Source organism: Lingula anatina, chromosome 8, assembly GCF_051362555.1.
Source record: "Lingula anatina isolate TDL-2025a chromosome 8, LinAna3.0, whole genome shotgun sequence".
NCBI classification, from domain to species: Eukaryota; Metazoa; Brachiopoda; class Lingulata; order Lingulida; family Lingulidae; genus Lingula; species Lingula anatina.
In genome coordinates, this window is record NC_141774.1 from 20,327,463 (window position 1) to 20,342,243 (window position 14,781).

Genomic DNA, 14,781 nt, shown 5'->3' on the forward strand with positions numbered 1-14,781 from the left:
AAAAAATAAACTGAATTTGATAGTGAATTATGTTTTTCCTAGCTGGCATTAATTCCAACCCTTTGTAATACTAGAAGCATTCCTATGACATATGGAGGCCATCTTGGATTTTCTCAAATTGCCCAAGAATACATGTTAGTTACTCACCACATACATATTGTGTGGGTGGAAAGGATGTGGAAAACACTCAGAAACAAACTTAATTTGATGGTGGAAAATTAATCTTTCCAGTTGCCATTAGTTGAATCCCCCGTTTACTAGAATTCCTGTAGCACATGACAGCCATCTTGGATTTTCCAAAATGCCCAAGAGCACTTCGTGGTTACTTACCACAAACATATTATGTGGGTAACAAAAATCTGAGAAACAGACTTAATTTGATAGTGGAAAACGTATCTTTCTAGCTGGTATTAGTTGTGCACCAGTATTCTTATGACTGTTTCTATGGCATATGACAGCCATCTTGAATTTTTTCAAAAAGTCCAAGGGAATTTGTTTGCTTTCTGACATATATGAATTAAATGGGTAATAAGGGTGTGGAAAACTCTGAGAAAATAATTTATTTGATAAAAATCAACATAGGTATGTACATATTTCTATAGAATTCCATAAATTGGCAGCCATTTTGGATTTTTTGAAGAAACGGTTAATTGTTTGAGAGGGCTACGGCTCTGATTTGATTTAGAATGTCAAAAGGTAACTACATGCCAAATTTGATGCTTTTATCCGCCGTGTCACGAATTTTTCCTTAAGCCACCGGACTATAACTAAAGGATATGGTCTAGCAAGCAAAAAAATTTTGTAGTCACAGTGTAACACGAGTGACGTAATATCAGCGTTTTGGGGCTAAAATTGTCATTTTTTAATCAAGATTTTCTCTTAAACAAGAAGCCCTATCAATACGATTGAAATACCTATCTAAAGGTTAGCACAAAAACCAGTAAACTGAGTCAGGATTTTCTCTTATTATCTTTACTTTTGATTTTATTTTGATAAAACATGAATTTTACAACTAGGACAAGTGAAAGTTGTTAATTATGGAAAACATTTTTTTGGACACATTTCCATTTGACGATCAAAACAATTTTCTTTTATAACGTTTGTGTTTCAAGAATTTAAATTCTAGATCAAGAAGAGTTGCCTATTCGATGTATGAGTATGAAAGTGAATGGACAACTATTTTACTCGAGATTTCTCAGTTCTGTTGATTCAGAAGTGATTTTTGGCGTGTTCCATCTCATCTTAGACCTTCGGGCGAGCGGCGTAAGCCCCTACAAATTAAAAAAGTGGTTAAAATGAGCTTGAGAGAGAGAGAGAGGTTTAAAATACGGTTATTTAAAGTCAAGGCGAAAATCAAACATTTTACTTTTTTCAAAACACCTACAGATCTTTACCACACGCAAACATTCTCAACAACCCTTGGTTTCCCACACCGGACACAGATGTTACACAACCAAATTTTGTTTCAATAACACAATAAACAGCAAAAACTTTGGCTTTGAAGTATCCCTGAACAGAGGGTCATGGACTTACCATATCTATCGCAGTCTGGATGCTTTGTGTACACACCAGCATCGGCTTTGTCACGAGCGCACGCTGGAATCAGAAGATAAAAACAACGGTCAGTCATATGAAGCAACAACACGACGTTATGTGGACGTCTGAGCAACGTCAAAGCGGTGAATGACGTCACGATGACGTCATATTCCTTTTGGACAGATTAACCTACGATACTTTAGGAAATAAAGGTTACCTAAAAGATATATCGCACATCGGCCTACTCTCAATTTTAGGGCTGGGCGAAGCCACCAAGGAATAGTAATCGCAATGAAACTAATTGTTGGTGACAGTTTAACCTTAAGCCAAGCAAGAGGAATGCAGGTCTCGTAAAGCAACAAGCCTCGCTCGAGATTACGAACATGTAGTCAACCGACTTTACGATCTTATCTCAAAATATTAACGGTTCAGTTATAAAACATAAACGCATATACTCACAGCAGTCGTGAGGGAGCCATCTATCTTTCGTTTCATAGTCCCCCAGTTCAACCCCACATTCGTCTACACAATAACTCCTGGAACGATACAAAGCTAGATTACACCACTGCCCGGGAACTGGCCATACTTTGCCGCCCACTGTTTCAATGTACTTTTTTTAGACAAGGATGTCAGATTATTTTATTAAACTGTGTTAAGAGAACAGGGTGTGTGCATGCACGTGTGTGAGTGCGTGTACTTGCGTGTGTTTGCTTGCATGTGTAATTGTGAGTTTGTATATGTATATGTGTCCGTTTTTACCTGTATTCGAGCCCTTGTGCGTGTATTTACCCCGCCTTCAATAATTCTCTATCTCAGCATTATCTCAATCTATCGCCCCGCTCGGTCGTCACGGTATTCCTACTACAGCAACTCGGCGTGACTGTCGCTCCGCCACCAACACCAACCAATTAATGAACCGAGCAAATAATTTCTGCCTCTCCTACCATATTAACATCTATAGATAATATTACGCGTGAAAATCTCTCAACTCACTCAGACCCAAGGTACTGCTTCTTGTCAAACGTGCCCTCGGGGGTACAGATTGGCCTGTCCCGGCCAGCCAAAGGAGGTGAAGCGTCAAAATCTGCCTCCTCCTCCTTGCACGTTTTGGGACACTGTCCTGCAAACGATTTAAAAATGCACAAAATTTAAAAAAGCGATAACTCACAATCAAAAAGCGCCGAAGTCGATGTGGCTGCAGCATGCGGGCATCATGGTTAACTCGTGTTTGCACGCGTTTATAGTGTGTGAAGAATTCGACCAAAAACCCAATAAAGCCATGGACAGAAATTGTTTTGAGGAACAAAAGTATTTCTTCGCAATTGTGAATTTTTATGCCAAAACTTCATAGAAGTTTTTTTTTCTTTTTTTAAATTTTCGGTGGTACAAGTATGCTCTTACTATACCTGCATATACAGCCCCAACCACACAAATGGCGACAACTAAGAACTTCATCTTCAACCAGGTATTCTACCAAAGTGGGTACTTGTCTCGTTTTTGACGGCTGTCAATGTAACTGGCTCTCTTTTCTATGTCCCGCTATATAAGCCATACGCGTGTTCCTTAAATGGGGCATGGCATAAAATTATTTGAAGATTACCCGTTTAAGCCACTGAATACCGGTATTTTATTCTCAATCAAGCGTATAATAGCCCCAAACGTAGTAGTCTAATGAAGTGATTAGGAAATACCGACGCACCCGGGAATTCACTCCTAAAGTATTTTGCCATACGGAGGAACTAATAGAGAGCCCCTCTACAACATAATTACAATTGACATAAAGTGATGAATCCAATTGATATAATAACAGTTAAAACGGGAAAATGCTGAGCATTAATTCGAATGATGTTATATCTAACCTTCATCATTTAAAATTCAGGCTTTCATTCGTTTTGAAAGAGATAATATCTATATAATTTCGTGGTCATACGGTAATTCACGCCCAGTACGTTTATCGAGGGTATCTTTAATTTGAACATTAAAAACCGAAACAGTACTGCAATTTGATCGACATTAGTTCCAACCCTAGTTCCAATCCTCTAGTAGCCCTTGAATCATCGAGTCTATATAAGGCCACTATTTCCTCCCTTTTTTTTTTTTTAAAGCTTGTTTTATCCCTTGAAGCGTGTCCAGCTTCAGTCGGTTGGCGTCGCGGCTCTTATCTTTTTTATAAATCCCCAGTTCGTTAAATCTGTAAAAAATCGTTGATAATTTCTACTCACGAAATCGGGACATTGAAAATGAAGAAGGATCAACCTTTCCGCCCCCTCCCCCTTTGCCCAGGGGTGTCATTCTAGATCCCCGGACCCCTGGGTTTGTATCATGGCGGTGGGAGGTGGAATGGATGTGGACAATTTACACCTCCACCTTTCGACTCCACTCGGACGCTCAGTTGCACATTTTTAAGTATATATTGAGCTGAAAATTCAAGACCCAAATAGGGGCCATTCCGTTATAAATGGGACAACCCAGACACGTGAGTGACGCACCCATTTTATTTATAAAATATATATGTATAATCTAGACTTGTCCTTTTATATGTACTGTTTACTGTACACCAATATGGAAATAAATCAACAGTAATTGAAAAGAGATAAAAACAGTTAAAAAAAATATGTGCCATAACCCGTGGACAAGCTTTAAGAAGCAAAAAAAAAAAAAAAAAAAAAAAAGATAAATAAAAAAAAAATTTAAGAAATACTGACACCGTTTCTGCAGATTTTATTCAAGATAATGAAAAATCTGTTTTCCACGTACATTGCAAACTTTTTTTTTTTTTTTTTTTTTTTTTTTTTTTTTTTTTATTGACACAATACTTCACAAATACAGCATATATGTAGTACAAAAAAGAAAACTACAGTCACTCCCACTCTCACACTTAAGAGAAAATATACTATGTTATATTAATTAAATTTTTTATGGTACGTTAAACATTCAGGTTGATAAGGAATTGATAACATTTGAAGTGTACCAGAGTGACTTATCTATTTTTATCACAATTTTTTAATTTTTATTTAAATAAAGGCTCCTGCACACACTCACACATACCCAACCTCACACACACTAGCACGCACACCCTATTTATATACAAACAAATATATACAGATTTATATACATGTATAATTAGAAGTAAACTAATAAGTAATAAAAAGTAAAAAATACAAACTGAAACAATAACTATATGTTCTGATTTGCTATACTCATTAAAGTAGATTTAAGTTCCGGTTTAAGTAGCAATCTAGAATTTAATTTAGTACTTTTGAAAATAAAAAATTTAGAATGAAGAATTACAAGGTTTTTAACTTTATCACTACTTCCAAAAATGAGATCAGATGGCAGTATTTTGAAGACATTTCCTGTAATTTGACTTAACCATAGTTCAACCTCTGTCCAGAAAAGCTTCACTAATTCACAGTCCATAAATAGATGCTTTATCGTTTCAGCCTGTTTGTTGCACAAACTACAAAGAGGATTCTCGATCATATGGTATTTAAACAGCAACTCTTTGGTACCCAAAATTCTGTGGATTATTCTGAAATTAAACCATTTCAATCTTATTTCTTTAACTTTAACCAGGGCATTGGTATACGTTAGTTGCCAGTCTATTTTGATACCTAACTCTTGTTCCCATTTTTCTTCACATTTTGGTCTCTGACCGAGACTTTTTATGCAAATGTCATATATGCTTCTACATCCTTTTTTATCGTTACATAATGTTTTAACTGGGTTAGAGATCTGCGGTAATGGCAACATAACGTTAGCATTCAGAAGTCTAAGCACAGGGTAGGCACCAAAGGTTGCTTGCCTTAATCCATAATACAGAGTAAAAGGAATCTGAATTTCAAACTCTTCTACAAAATAGTCAAATGATAGGAATTTCCCTTCGCTGTTAAATAAATCTTGGATAATATGGAAACCTTTGTCATACAAATTCTTATAAAAAATTCTTCTGCCATCTGATAATACAGCAGGATTATACCAGATTGGAGTTCTGAGAATGACATCGAGACTATTACTTGCCATTTTTTCTGAATATTCTGAAAAGTATATTAAGATTTCTCTCCAAAAAGAATTGCGAATTTTAGATATTTCCTTTGCATAAGTTGGTCCAAACTGAGTCAATCTCTGAACATCCGATCCAGTGGCTTCAGCAAAAAGTTTATTTGTTATTTTATCAGAGGTTATCAATCTGCGAATCCAGGAAATTTTTAGCGCCCTCACAAAGGATTCTAAATGTATCATACGGCAACCTCCCTGTTTATAGTCCTGAATAAGTGTTTTACGGGCAACTTTTTCTGTTTTACCGTGCCAAATAAATTTGAATAGCATATTTTGTAAATTTTGCAGCCACTCTTTGGTAGGGCTCGGAAGAGAGAGCAGTAGGTGTGTTATTTTTGAAATAATTAAAGACTTCACTACAGTAATCTTACCTAAAGTAGTAATATTTCTTTTTCCCCACCGATACATTTCTAATTCTATTTGCTGAAGCTTGCTGGTATAATTCAACTCATTCATTTGTTCTAAATCAGCTGTGAAAACTATACCTAATATATTAAAAGGGTTGTTAGTCCATTTAAGATTGTTATCTTTACAGATAATTTCTCTACTGTTGGCCTTTGAACCAATCCATATGGCTTTAGTCTTACTAATATTGGGCTTAAGCCCCGAGTACTTGGAAAACTGAAACAGTAAGTCGAGTGCACTCTTTAAACTTTTCTCTGAGCCATCTAAAAAAAGCACTGTGTCATCTGCGTACTGAGATAGTTTTACTTCCACCCTCCCCAAGTTTATTCCTGTTATGTTATTGTTTTGTCTTATAAGAATAGCTAGGATCTCAACACATAAATTAAAAATGTAGGGTGATACAGGGTCTCCCTGTCTGCAGCCTCTGCCAATTTTAAAGAAATTAGAGAAAATACCATTTTGTATTACACATAATTCAGGATCATTATATAGAACATTTATCCATTTTTTAAAGTCATCACCAAAATTAAAAAACGAGAGAGTTTTTTTCATAAAATCCCAAGATATGCTATCAAATGCTTTAAGGAAATCTACTGAGAGTATCATTCCTGGGATTTTTTTATCTTTTGTAATTTGCAAAACATCATAAACAATTCTAGTATTCTCACCAATGAACCGTCCTTTCAAAAATCCCGTTTGATTTTCATGTATAAGCAAATGTAAAACTTTTTTTAATCTATTTGAAATACAAGCAGAGAGGATTTTATATGAGATGTTTAAGAGAGATATCGGCCTCCAATTTTCTAAAAATTCCCGTGGTTTATCCCCTTTGGGTAAAATTGAAATAACCCCTTGTTTCTGGGTAATGGACAAGTGACCTTTAGCAAACCCCTTATTATATGATCTCACAAGAAACGTTCCTATATCATTCCAGAAAAATTTAAAAAATTCGACAGAAAAACCGTCGGGGCCAGGTGATTTGTTGTTCTTCATACTTTTTAAGGCTATTAGAGCTTCCTGATAAGTAATTGTTCCCTCTAATTGCCTAGCCGTATTGTCATCTAATATGTTTATTTTGTCTTTATCGATTATATTATTCCAATCAAAAATTTCAGAGTAGTTATCTTGTTTCGAGTAAAGATGGTTATAGAAATCTCTGATTTCTTTCAAAATTTCTGCTTGATCGGTAATAATACGACCTGTCTCCCTTATAATTTTCTTTACAGTTTTATTTACAAAATTTCTTTTTTCCAGGGATAAAAAATATTTAGTTGGTTTTTCCCCTTCCTCTGACCATTTTACTTTGGTTCTTATATAGACCCCTCTAATATGTTCATGTCTCATTTCTTCTTCCTCTAGTTTCAGAGTCTGGAGCTGGTTTTCTAAATTCGATGTGGGGTTATCTGTATACATGGAATATAATTTCTTAATTTTTTCAGCCAGGGTCTTCATTCTTATATTTTTCTCCTTTTTCTTTGCTGAACTATAGGCAATGGTATAGCCTCTAACCTGTAATAATATCTGTTCAAAAAATGCTTGCTCATCCACAAGAAAGTCCAGATCATTGTCACTAATTTTACATAACTCTGCTTTGTTATATGGACTGGCACAATATTGATATTTTAGATCCTCTATTATTTTCTTTACTCCTCTTATATACTCAAAATCTTTTAGAAGGCTGTTATTCATTTTCCAGAAACCTTTCCCTTTTTTCTGCTCAGAGAGAGTAAGTTTCAGATGTATCATTGCGTGGTCTGTTCGGTATCCATAAGTTATCTCAGTTTGATCAACAAGATTCATGAGTTCGTTAGAAATAAGGAAAAAGTCAAGCCTAGCTCTTTTTACAGGGTTATTAGAGGACCAAGTGAATTGTTTCCTCTGTTCATGTTGAGCTCTCCATGGGTCTATCAAATTGAATTTAGTTTTCAGCCGTAAGAGAGCATCTCTTGCTTGGGGATTATTAACACGTCTGTAATTATAATAATCTAAATCACTATCTTGAACTAGGTTAAAGTCCCCCATCATTATCACAAAGTGACCCTCAAAATCTTCTATGATATTTCCGAGGTGAACAAAAAATTCCGGGTCATCTTTGTTTGGTCCATATAAATTAATAAGTAAAACAGAGTAATTATTTTCAACTTCAATTTCGATAATCAAATAATTTCCATCTTTTCCGAACAACGTTCTCATTATTTTAAATTCAAAGTTATTGTTGAAAAGGATTGCCGTACCTCTTGAATTTGATTTGCCAGGGCTCAGAAGGGTTTTATATCCCCACAAGGAATGTACTTTTGATTTGTCCCTCTCTGTAAAGTGGGTATCTTGGATACAATATATTGAGTATTTCTGTTGTTTCAAATAGTTCAGGACGTCTCTTCTCTTTTGAGTACCTCCAAGACCCCTACAATTCAAACTAACGATATGCAAACTCATAGATTAAATAACAATTTTGTGAATTATAATACTTTCAAGTAATCCAGTACGCAGATGACATCCATAGATTGTGTATATCTATGGAATATATGGCTCATTATATCGGTGTAAAATATTTTGTAGAGTAAGCAAGTCCACATCACAGTTATACATGCAGATATCATGATAATATATTCATTCATATCTGGTGTAGTGCTCCAATTATGCATCACTTCACAAACATACAACCCCATACATACATTAACCCACATGTCATTTGACCCTAAACATTGCTTGATCAGGATGCTCTCACCTATGAGGTTTGCATACATCACACATTCATACACATGACACACACTCACATAGACAAAAATTTTGTTCGTAAAACAAAAAACAAAGTAAGATAACATAAATACAATCATCCCACACATTTCGAGTATCAGTACTTGCAGCATGTTCTGAAAATTGAGGTACCTAATGATCCCACAGAATATCAAATTGTAACATTGATAATATTTTGCATAATGTTAAGGATGAGCACCAATTCAAAAAATATTTTTACAACATTAATATTTGAATGTTAGGGATCAGCACTCACCTTATCTTTATTGGTCTATGTAAAGGATATTCTGTACATACCAGTGAAAGCATTATGTGGGTTATTCTCCTTCCCAAAAACAAGGTTTATTGGAAGATAAGAAGAACCTTATGATTATTTCTCTATTAATCGTAAAGCATGAGAAGTAGTAACAATTGGGATCTACATGTGTACCTAGAAAATATGGAAGAAGAAAGTTTATAAACATAAAGTGATAAAGATAACCAAGCAATTACATTGCATTATATCTAGGCACTCTAGGCTTTACATATTAGAAAACAAAACATTAGTCATTTTTTCTCCTAATTGGACCTTTTCTTTTGTTTCAGTTTCTCCTCCAAATTATCACATATGTCTACCTTTATTCTGTTTCCATTTTTTAACTGGCAGTATACATTGCAGTTAAAGAACCATGCACTTTCAACGTGCTCATGTTGTTTTAGTTTGTTCAAGAGAGTTAAGTTTTTTAATGTTATGTCATCATACAGACGTGCACCAGATTTCAGTTCTCTCTTTTTCCGCATGATTGTTCTCTTGATATCTGTGTTTCTAAGTTTTATGATCACTGGTCTTGGGGATCCTTGTTTACCGGGTATGCGATGTATTGCCTGGATATCAGTAGGCTCAATATTCAGTTTGGCTTCTTTTTGCAGCATATCAATAAAGATTTCTCTCAGGTTTTCCTCCTTTTTTTCTATTATGTTCAAGGCCCTTATATTAGTTTTCCTTGAGTACTGTTCATTATGATTGCAAGAGCGCATGGTTTCTTTACTGTAGTAATCATTTTGTTTTAGCAGTTCATTCATTTTTTTCATTTCTTGGTCTTTCTTTCTCATGACTTCTTTCAACTGCTCATTTTCCATCTGAAGACTATCCACCTGATCTTGCAGTTTTGCAGCACGGGTCTCAGATTCCATTTTTAGACAGTCGAATTTCTGCATAAATTTTGCATCCATTTCTGATACCATGTTATTAAGAAGTCTTTCAACCACCCTTGTTACTGTAATTTCTAAATCCTCTTTTCTAATAGTTTCTTTAATCTCATTTTTTATTTCAGACAGCTCATGCATGAGCATTTGCAATTCTTCTGCACTGGAGTTTGCCACCTCCGAATGAGGTCTTTTAGGTGCTGAAGTTATTGTTTGTGTTTTGCTCTTTGTATTGCTGCTTGCGAGAAACCTGGACATGGTCCTGTCATCAGCCTTGGTAGGTTTCTGGGCCATGATAGCTTTGTAATCAGTAGGAGCTAGTGAGATGTCACAATAGTGCACAGTGTATAGAAAGGCCCATTACCTATATGACTGTTACAGCTTCAGGGGGCCAATTATGTCTTTGACAATGACTATTGCTGAGTAGCACTCTTTTATATAGCTACACTAGAGAACTGCTCAACCACCTATTTTCATGCATATACTTGCGTAAGTCCAAGCCTCCAGATTTAAAGTTCTTAGAAAATGTCACTTGCCTTTCATGATCTATACCAGTGATGCCTACCACTACTTTCCAGAAACATTCATGAACATGTCTGCAAGACCTTAAAACTCAGGCATCTACATTTCTCACAATATTAGACACCAATGTGAGAGACTCTTTTCTTTTGTATGTCAGGTGTTACCTCGACCTTGACCTCAAGTCACGTACATTGCAAACTTATCAGTATGAAGAAAATATATCAACCTAATTGGTCCAAGATGACTATGGTAATTGTCTTAAACTAACTACAATGCAGTTTTAAACCCTTAATGTCCACGTGTAGAATTTTCCTCACATTACATTTTTCTTCTGTCAAGGAATTTCATTTGCCAATGAAAAGCTGCCAAAGCATATTTCAAAAACGCAGCCAAAACTGATTAAGCGTCATTAAATTAATAAGTTACCGTTACCGAGTAATTGATAAAGTCGACTAATATTTTGACCAAAAAAAAAAAAAAAAAAAAAAAGAAAATGAAAATGTAAATATGTCCTTCCTGTGACATCTATAACTGATTATATTTGGTATTTGGTCAAGATAATGGAAATATTTTTGACAGGTTTATTTTCCCGGAAGAAAACCTCTCCAATCTCTCAGTTATTTAGTTGTTGGTGTAAGGGTTGCCGTGTGTCCATCCCAACAGTGACCCCCGGTCTGGTCACACCTAACGCAATAAGAACAATTATAAATTAGTTCTAACACAGCTGTCACAACTAACACAATAAGAACAAGATATAAATTAGTTCTAACACAACTGTTACACCTAACACAATGCTAACACTACATAAATGAGTTCTAACACAGCTGTCACACTAAACACAATGAATACAAGATATAAATGAGTTCTAACACAGCTGTCACACCTAATACAATGGAAACAAGATATAAATGAGTTCTTACACAGCTGTCACACCTAATACAATGGAAACAAGATATAAATGAGTTCTTACACAGCTGTCACACCTAACACAGTGGAACCAGTTCTAAATTCTCTGCAGGGCTGGAAAAACATCACCTGTTGTGCTTGAGATGGATTTCATTCCAAACAAGAGGTCCCTATTTTGCCGGTGATATTTCACTCCTAGAAATTATCTCAGACATAGCATATTCTCTGTTTTGCCAAATAATTTGACATTTTTACAGGTCAAGTATTAACTAGCTAGATTTAGTTGTTAATGTTGCCAGGAACTTATTGTATGTTATGGAAATGGAACTTATGTAGAATTTTTTTATTTTCATAAAAATGCATTTGGTGAATTTTAAGAATATCCTGATTCACTGCCAACTCTGACAATTTAAAAAAATTTAGGAGAAAAAACTGGTATCAAGATACACACATTGGACAATAGAGGTGTCACCCCTACTGAACCAATACTTTGGAGGAGATAAATGACTGTGGAATGATATGCTCCTGGTATCATTTTATAAACATCAAATTTCACAAAAAGACCAACAATACGGTTTTATACTCATTAGTCACATTATAAGTAGACCAGGCATTATAACTTTGATTACTCTGATTCAGGGGGTGACACTTCTATTGTCCAGTGTGTGTAAATAGTTTTTGTCCAGTCAATCCTTTCAATGTTTTATAGAAAAAGCATACAATGTGTACTGAGCAGAGAAAGATGACGTCGATTTTATTGAGATGAATTTGAAAAAGATTAGTGTAAGTGGACGAAAATTAAATATGTGAAAATAAATTCATTCTTTTGAAGACCTTTGCTTATTGTATTGCGAGGAATTCAAAACTTTGTGTTAATGTTTTGTTCATTTGTATATTTTATGTTTGGCAAACACTATACTTTATTAGGGCAATAGACCAAAACATCATTTAATTAGGCAACTAGGATAAGTGAAAGTTGTTAACTATGGAAAAAATTCTTTGAACACATTTCCGTTTGACGATCAAGACAACGCGTTTTTAACGTGTGTGTTTCAAGAATTTAAATTCTAGATCAAGCAGAGTTGCCTATTCGGTGTATGAGTATGGAAGTGAATGGACAACTATTTTCCTCGAGATTTATTTTATTATTGCTATTCTCCAACGAAGTTTTTCACATCATAGGTCATTTATTTGATAAATATTTGATTCATTAAAACTTAAATCTACGTTGCAGTTTTTGAAGAGTTGGATTTCATTCGTATCCACTCAGTGCTGTTGATTCAGAAGTAATTTTTGGCGTGTTCCATCTCATCTTAGACCTTCGGACGAGCAGCGTAAGCCCCTACAAATTAAAAAAGTGGTTAGGTTAAAATGAGCTTGAGAGAGAGAGAGAGAGAGAGAGAGAGAGAGAGGTTTAAAATACGGTTATTTAAAGTCAAGGCGAAAAACAAACATTGTACTTTTTTCAAAACACCTACAAATCTTTACCACACGCAAACATTCTCAACAACCCTTGGTTTCCCACACCGGACACAGATGTTACACAACCAAATTTTGTTTCAATAACACAATAAACAGCAAAAACTTTGGCTTTGAAGTATCCCTGAACAGATGGCCATGGACTTACCATATCTATCGCAGTCTGGATGCTTTGTGTACACACCAGCATCAGCTTTGTCACGAGCGCACGCTGGAATCAGAAGATAAAAACTGCGGTCAGTCACATGAAGCAACAACACGACGTTATGTTGACGTCTGAGCAACGTCAAAGCGGTGAATGACGGCACAATGACGTCATATTCCTTTTGGACAGATTAACCTACGATACTTTAGGAAATAAAGGTTACCTAAAAGATATATCGCACATCGGCCTACTCTCAATTTTAGGGCTGGGCGAAGCCACCAAGGAAAAGTAATCGCAATGAAACTAATTGTTTGTGACAGTTTATACTTAAGCCAAGCCAGAGGAATGCAGGTCTCGTAAAGCAACAAGCCTCGCTCGAGATTACGAACATGTAGTCAACCGACTTTACGATCTTATCTCAAAATATTAACGGTTCAGTTATAAAACATTAATGCATATACTCACAGCAGTCGTGAGGGACCCATCTATCTTTCGTATCATAGTCCTCCAGTTCAACCCCACATTCGTCTGCACAATAACTCCTGGAACGATACAAAACTAGATTACCCCACTGCCCGAGGACTGGCCATAATTTGCCGCCCTCTGTTTCACTGTACTTTTCTAGACTAGGGTAGCAGATTATTTTACTAAACTGTGTTAAGAGAGCAGGGTGTGTGCATGTACGTGTGTGAGTGCGTGTACTTGCGTGTGTGTTTGCGTGTATGTGTATTTGTGAGTTTGTATACACAGTGTATGTGTCCGTTTGTACCTGTATTCGAGCCCTTGTGCGTGTATTTACCCCACCTTCAATAATTGCTAACCGCGCTCAAGTCTCTATCTCAGCATTTTCTCAATCTATCGCGCCGCTCGGTCGTCATGGTATTCCTACTACAGCAACTCGGCGTGACTGTCGCTCCGCCACCAACACCAATCAATTAATGAACCGAGCAAATAATTTCTGCCTCTCCTACCATATTAACAACTATAAATAATATTACGCGTGAAAATCTCTCAACTCACCCAGCCCCAATGTACTGCTTCTTGTCAAACGTGCCCTCGGGGGTACAGATTGGCCTTTCCCGGCCAGCCAAAGGAGGTGAAGCGTCAAAATCTGCTTCCTCCTCCTTGCACGTTTTGGGACACTGTCCTGCAAACGATTTAAAAATGCACAAAAATTAAAAAAGCGATTACTCACTATCAAAAAGCGCCGAAGTCAATGCTGCAGCATGCGGGCATCATGGCTAACTCGTGTTTGCACGTGTTTATAGTGTGTGAAAATTCGCCTAAAACCCATAAAGCCATGGACAGATATTGCCTTGAAGAACAAAAGTATTTCTTCGCAATTTTGAATTTCTTTGCTGAAACTTCAAATATATTTTTGTACAGTTTTGGTTGCACAAGTATGCTCTTGCTATACCTGCATATACAGCACCAACCACACAAATGGCGACAACTAAAAACTTCATCTTCAACCAGGTATTCTACCAAAGTGGGTACTTGTCTCCTTTCTGACGGCTGTCAATGTAACTGGTTCTCTATTCTATGTCCCGCTATATAAACTGTACACGTGTTCCTTTAATGGGGCACGGCATAAAATTATTTGGAGATTACCCGTTTAAGCCACTGAAAACCGATATATTACTCTCAATCAAGCGTATAATAGCCCCTAATGTAGTAGTCTAATGAAGTGATTAGGAAATACCGACGCACCCGGGACTTCACTCCTAAAGTATTTTGCCAGACGGAGAAATTAATAGAGAGCCCCTCTACAACATAATTACAATTTA

The 14,781-nt window shown here is 36.0% G+C and overlaps 2 protein-coding genes and 1 long non-coding RNA gene across 3 annotated transcripts; 1 reads left to right on the top strand and 2 right to left on the bottom strand.

Annotated features, from left to right (window-relative positions):
- Positions 1 to 1,034: 1,034 nt before the first annotated feature.
- On the bottom strand, positions 1,035 to 3,070 carry LOC147760546 (uncharacterized). Its single transcript, XM_013558185.2, has 5 exons — positions 2,943 to 3,070; positions 2,530 to 2,656; positions 1,996 to 2,072; positions 1,534 to 1,596; positions 1,035 to 1,271 (listed from the first exon to the last, which is right to left on the bottom strand). The coding sequence occupies exons 1-5, from the start codon at positions 2,989 to 2,991 to the stop codon at positions 1,243 to 1,245; spliced, it is 345 nt and encodes a 114-aa protein (XP_013413639.2). The 5' UTR covers positions 2,992 to 3,070; the 3' UTR covers positions 1,035 to 1,242.
- A 1,649-nt stretch (positions 3,071 to 4,719) lies between these two features.
- On the top strand, positions 4,720 to 9,181 carry LOC147760547 (uncharacterized). Its single transcript, XR_015330795.1, has 2 exons — positions 4,720 to 5,022; positions 6,131 to 9,181. It is a non-coding gene; the product is annotated as an uncharacterized LOC147760547 (long non-coding RNA).
- Positions 9,182 to 12,492: 3,311 nt separating this feature from the next.
- Positions 12,493 to 14,723, bottom strand: LOC147760548 (uncharacterized). The gene is made up of 5 exons (XM_086994555.1): positions 14,412 to 14,723; positions 14,015 to 14,141; positions 13,460 to 13,536; positions 12,998 to 13,060; positions 12,493 to 12,712 (listed from the first exon to the last, which is right to left on the bottom strand). The coding sequence occupies exons 1-5, from the start codon at positions 14,458 to 14,460 to the stop codon at positions 12,684 to 12,686; spliced, it is 345 nt and encodes a 114-aa protein (XP_086850681.1). The 5' UTR covers positions 14,461 to 14,723; the 3' UTR covers positions 12,493 to 12,683.
- Positions 14,724 to 14,781: the final 58 nt, after the last annotated feature.

What these genes read in the sequence shown, in the direction of transcription:
- LOC147760548 (XM_086994555.1), bottom strand. Translation starts at nt 14,460, where the DNA reads ATGAAGTTTTTAGTTGTCGCCATTTGTGTGGTTGGTGCTGTATATGCA. An exon ending in AAGCAGTACATTGGGGCTGG is followed by an intron (nt 13,537 to 14,014) that starts GTGAGTTGAGAG and finishes GTATCGTTCCAG; the next exon opens with GAGTTATTGTGCAGACGAAT. An exon ending in TCCAGACTGCGATAGATATG is followed by an intron (nt 12,713 to 12,997) that starts GTAAGTCCATGG and finishes TTTAATTTGTAG; the next exon opens with GGGCTTACGCTGCTCGTCCG.
- LOC147760546 (XM_013558185.2), bottom strand. Translation starts at nt 2,991, where the DNA reads ATGAAGTTCTTAGTTGTCGCCATTTGTGTGGTTGGGGCTGTATATGCA. An exon ending in GGTTGGGGCTGTATATGCAG is followed by an intron (nt 2,657 to 2,942) that starts GTATAGTAAGAG and finishes AATCGTTTGCAG; the next exon opens with GACAGTGTCCCAAAACGTGC. An exon ending in ATGGCTCCCTCACGACTGCT is followed by an intron (nt 1,597 to 1,995) that starts GTGAGTATATGC and finishes TTCTGATTCCAG; the next exon opens with CGTGCGCTCGTGACAAAGCC.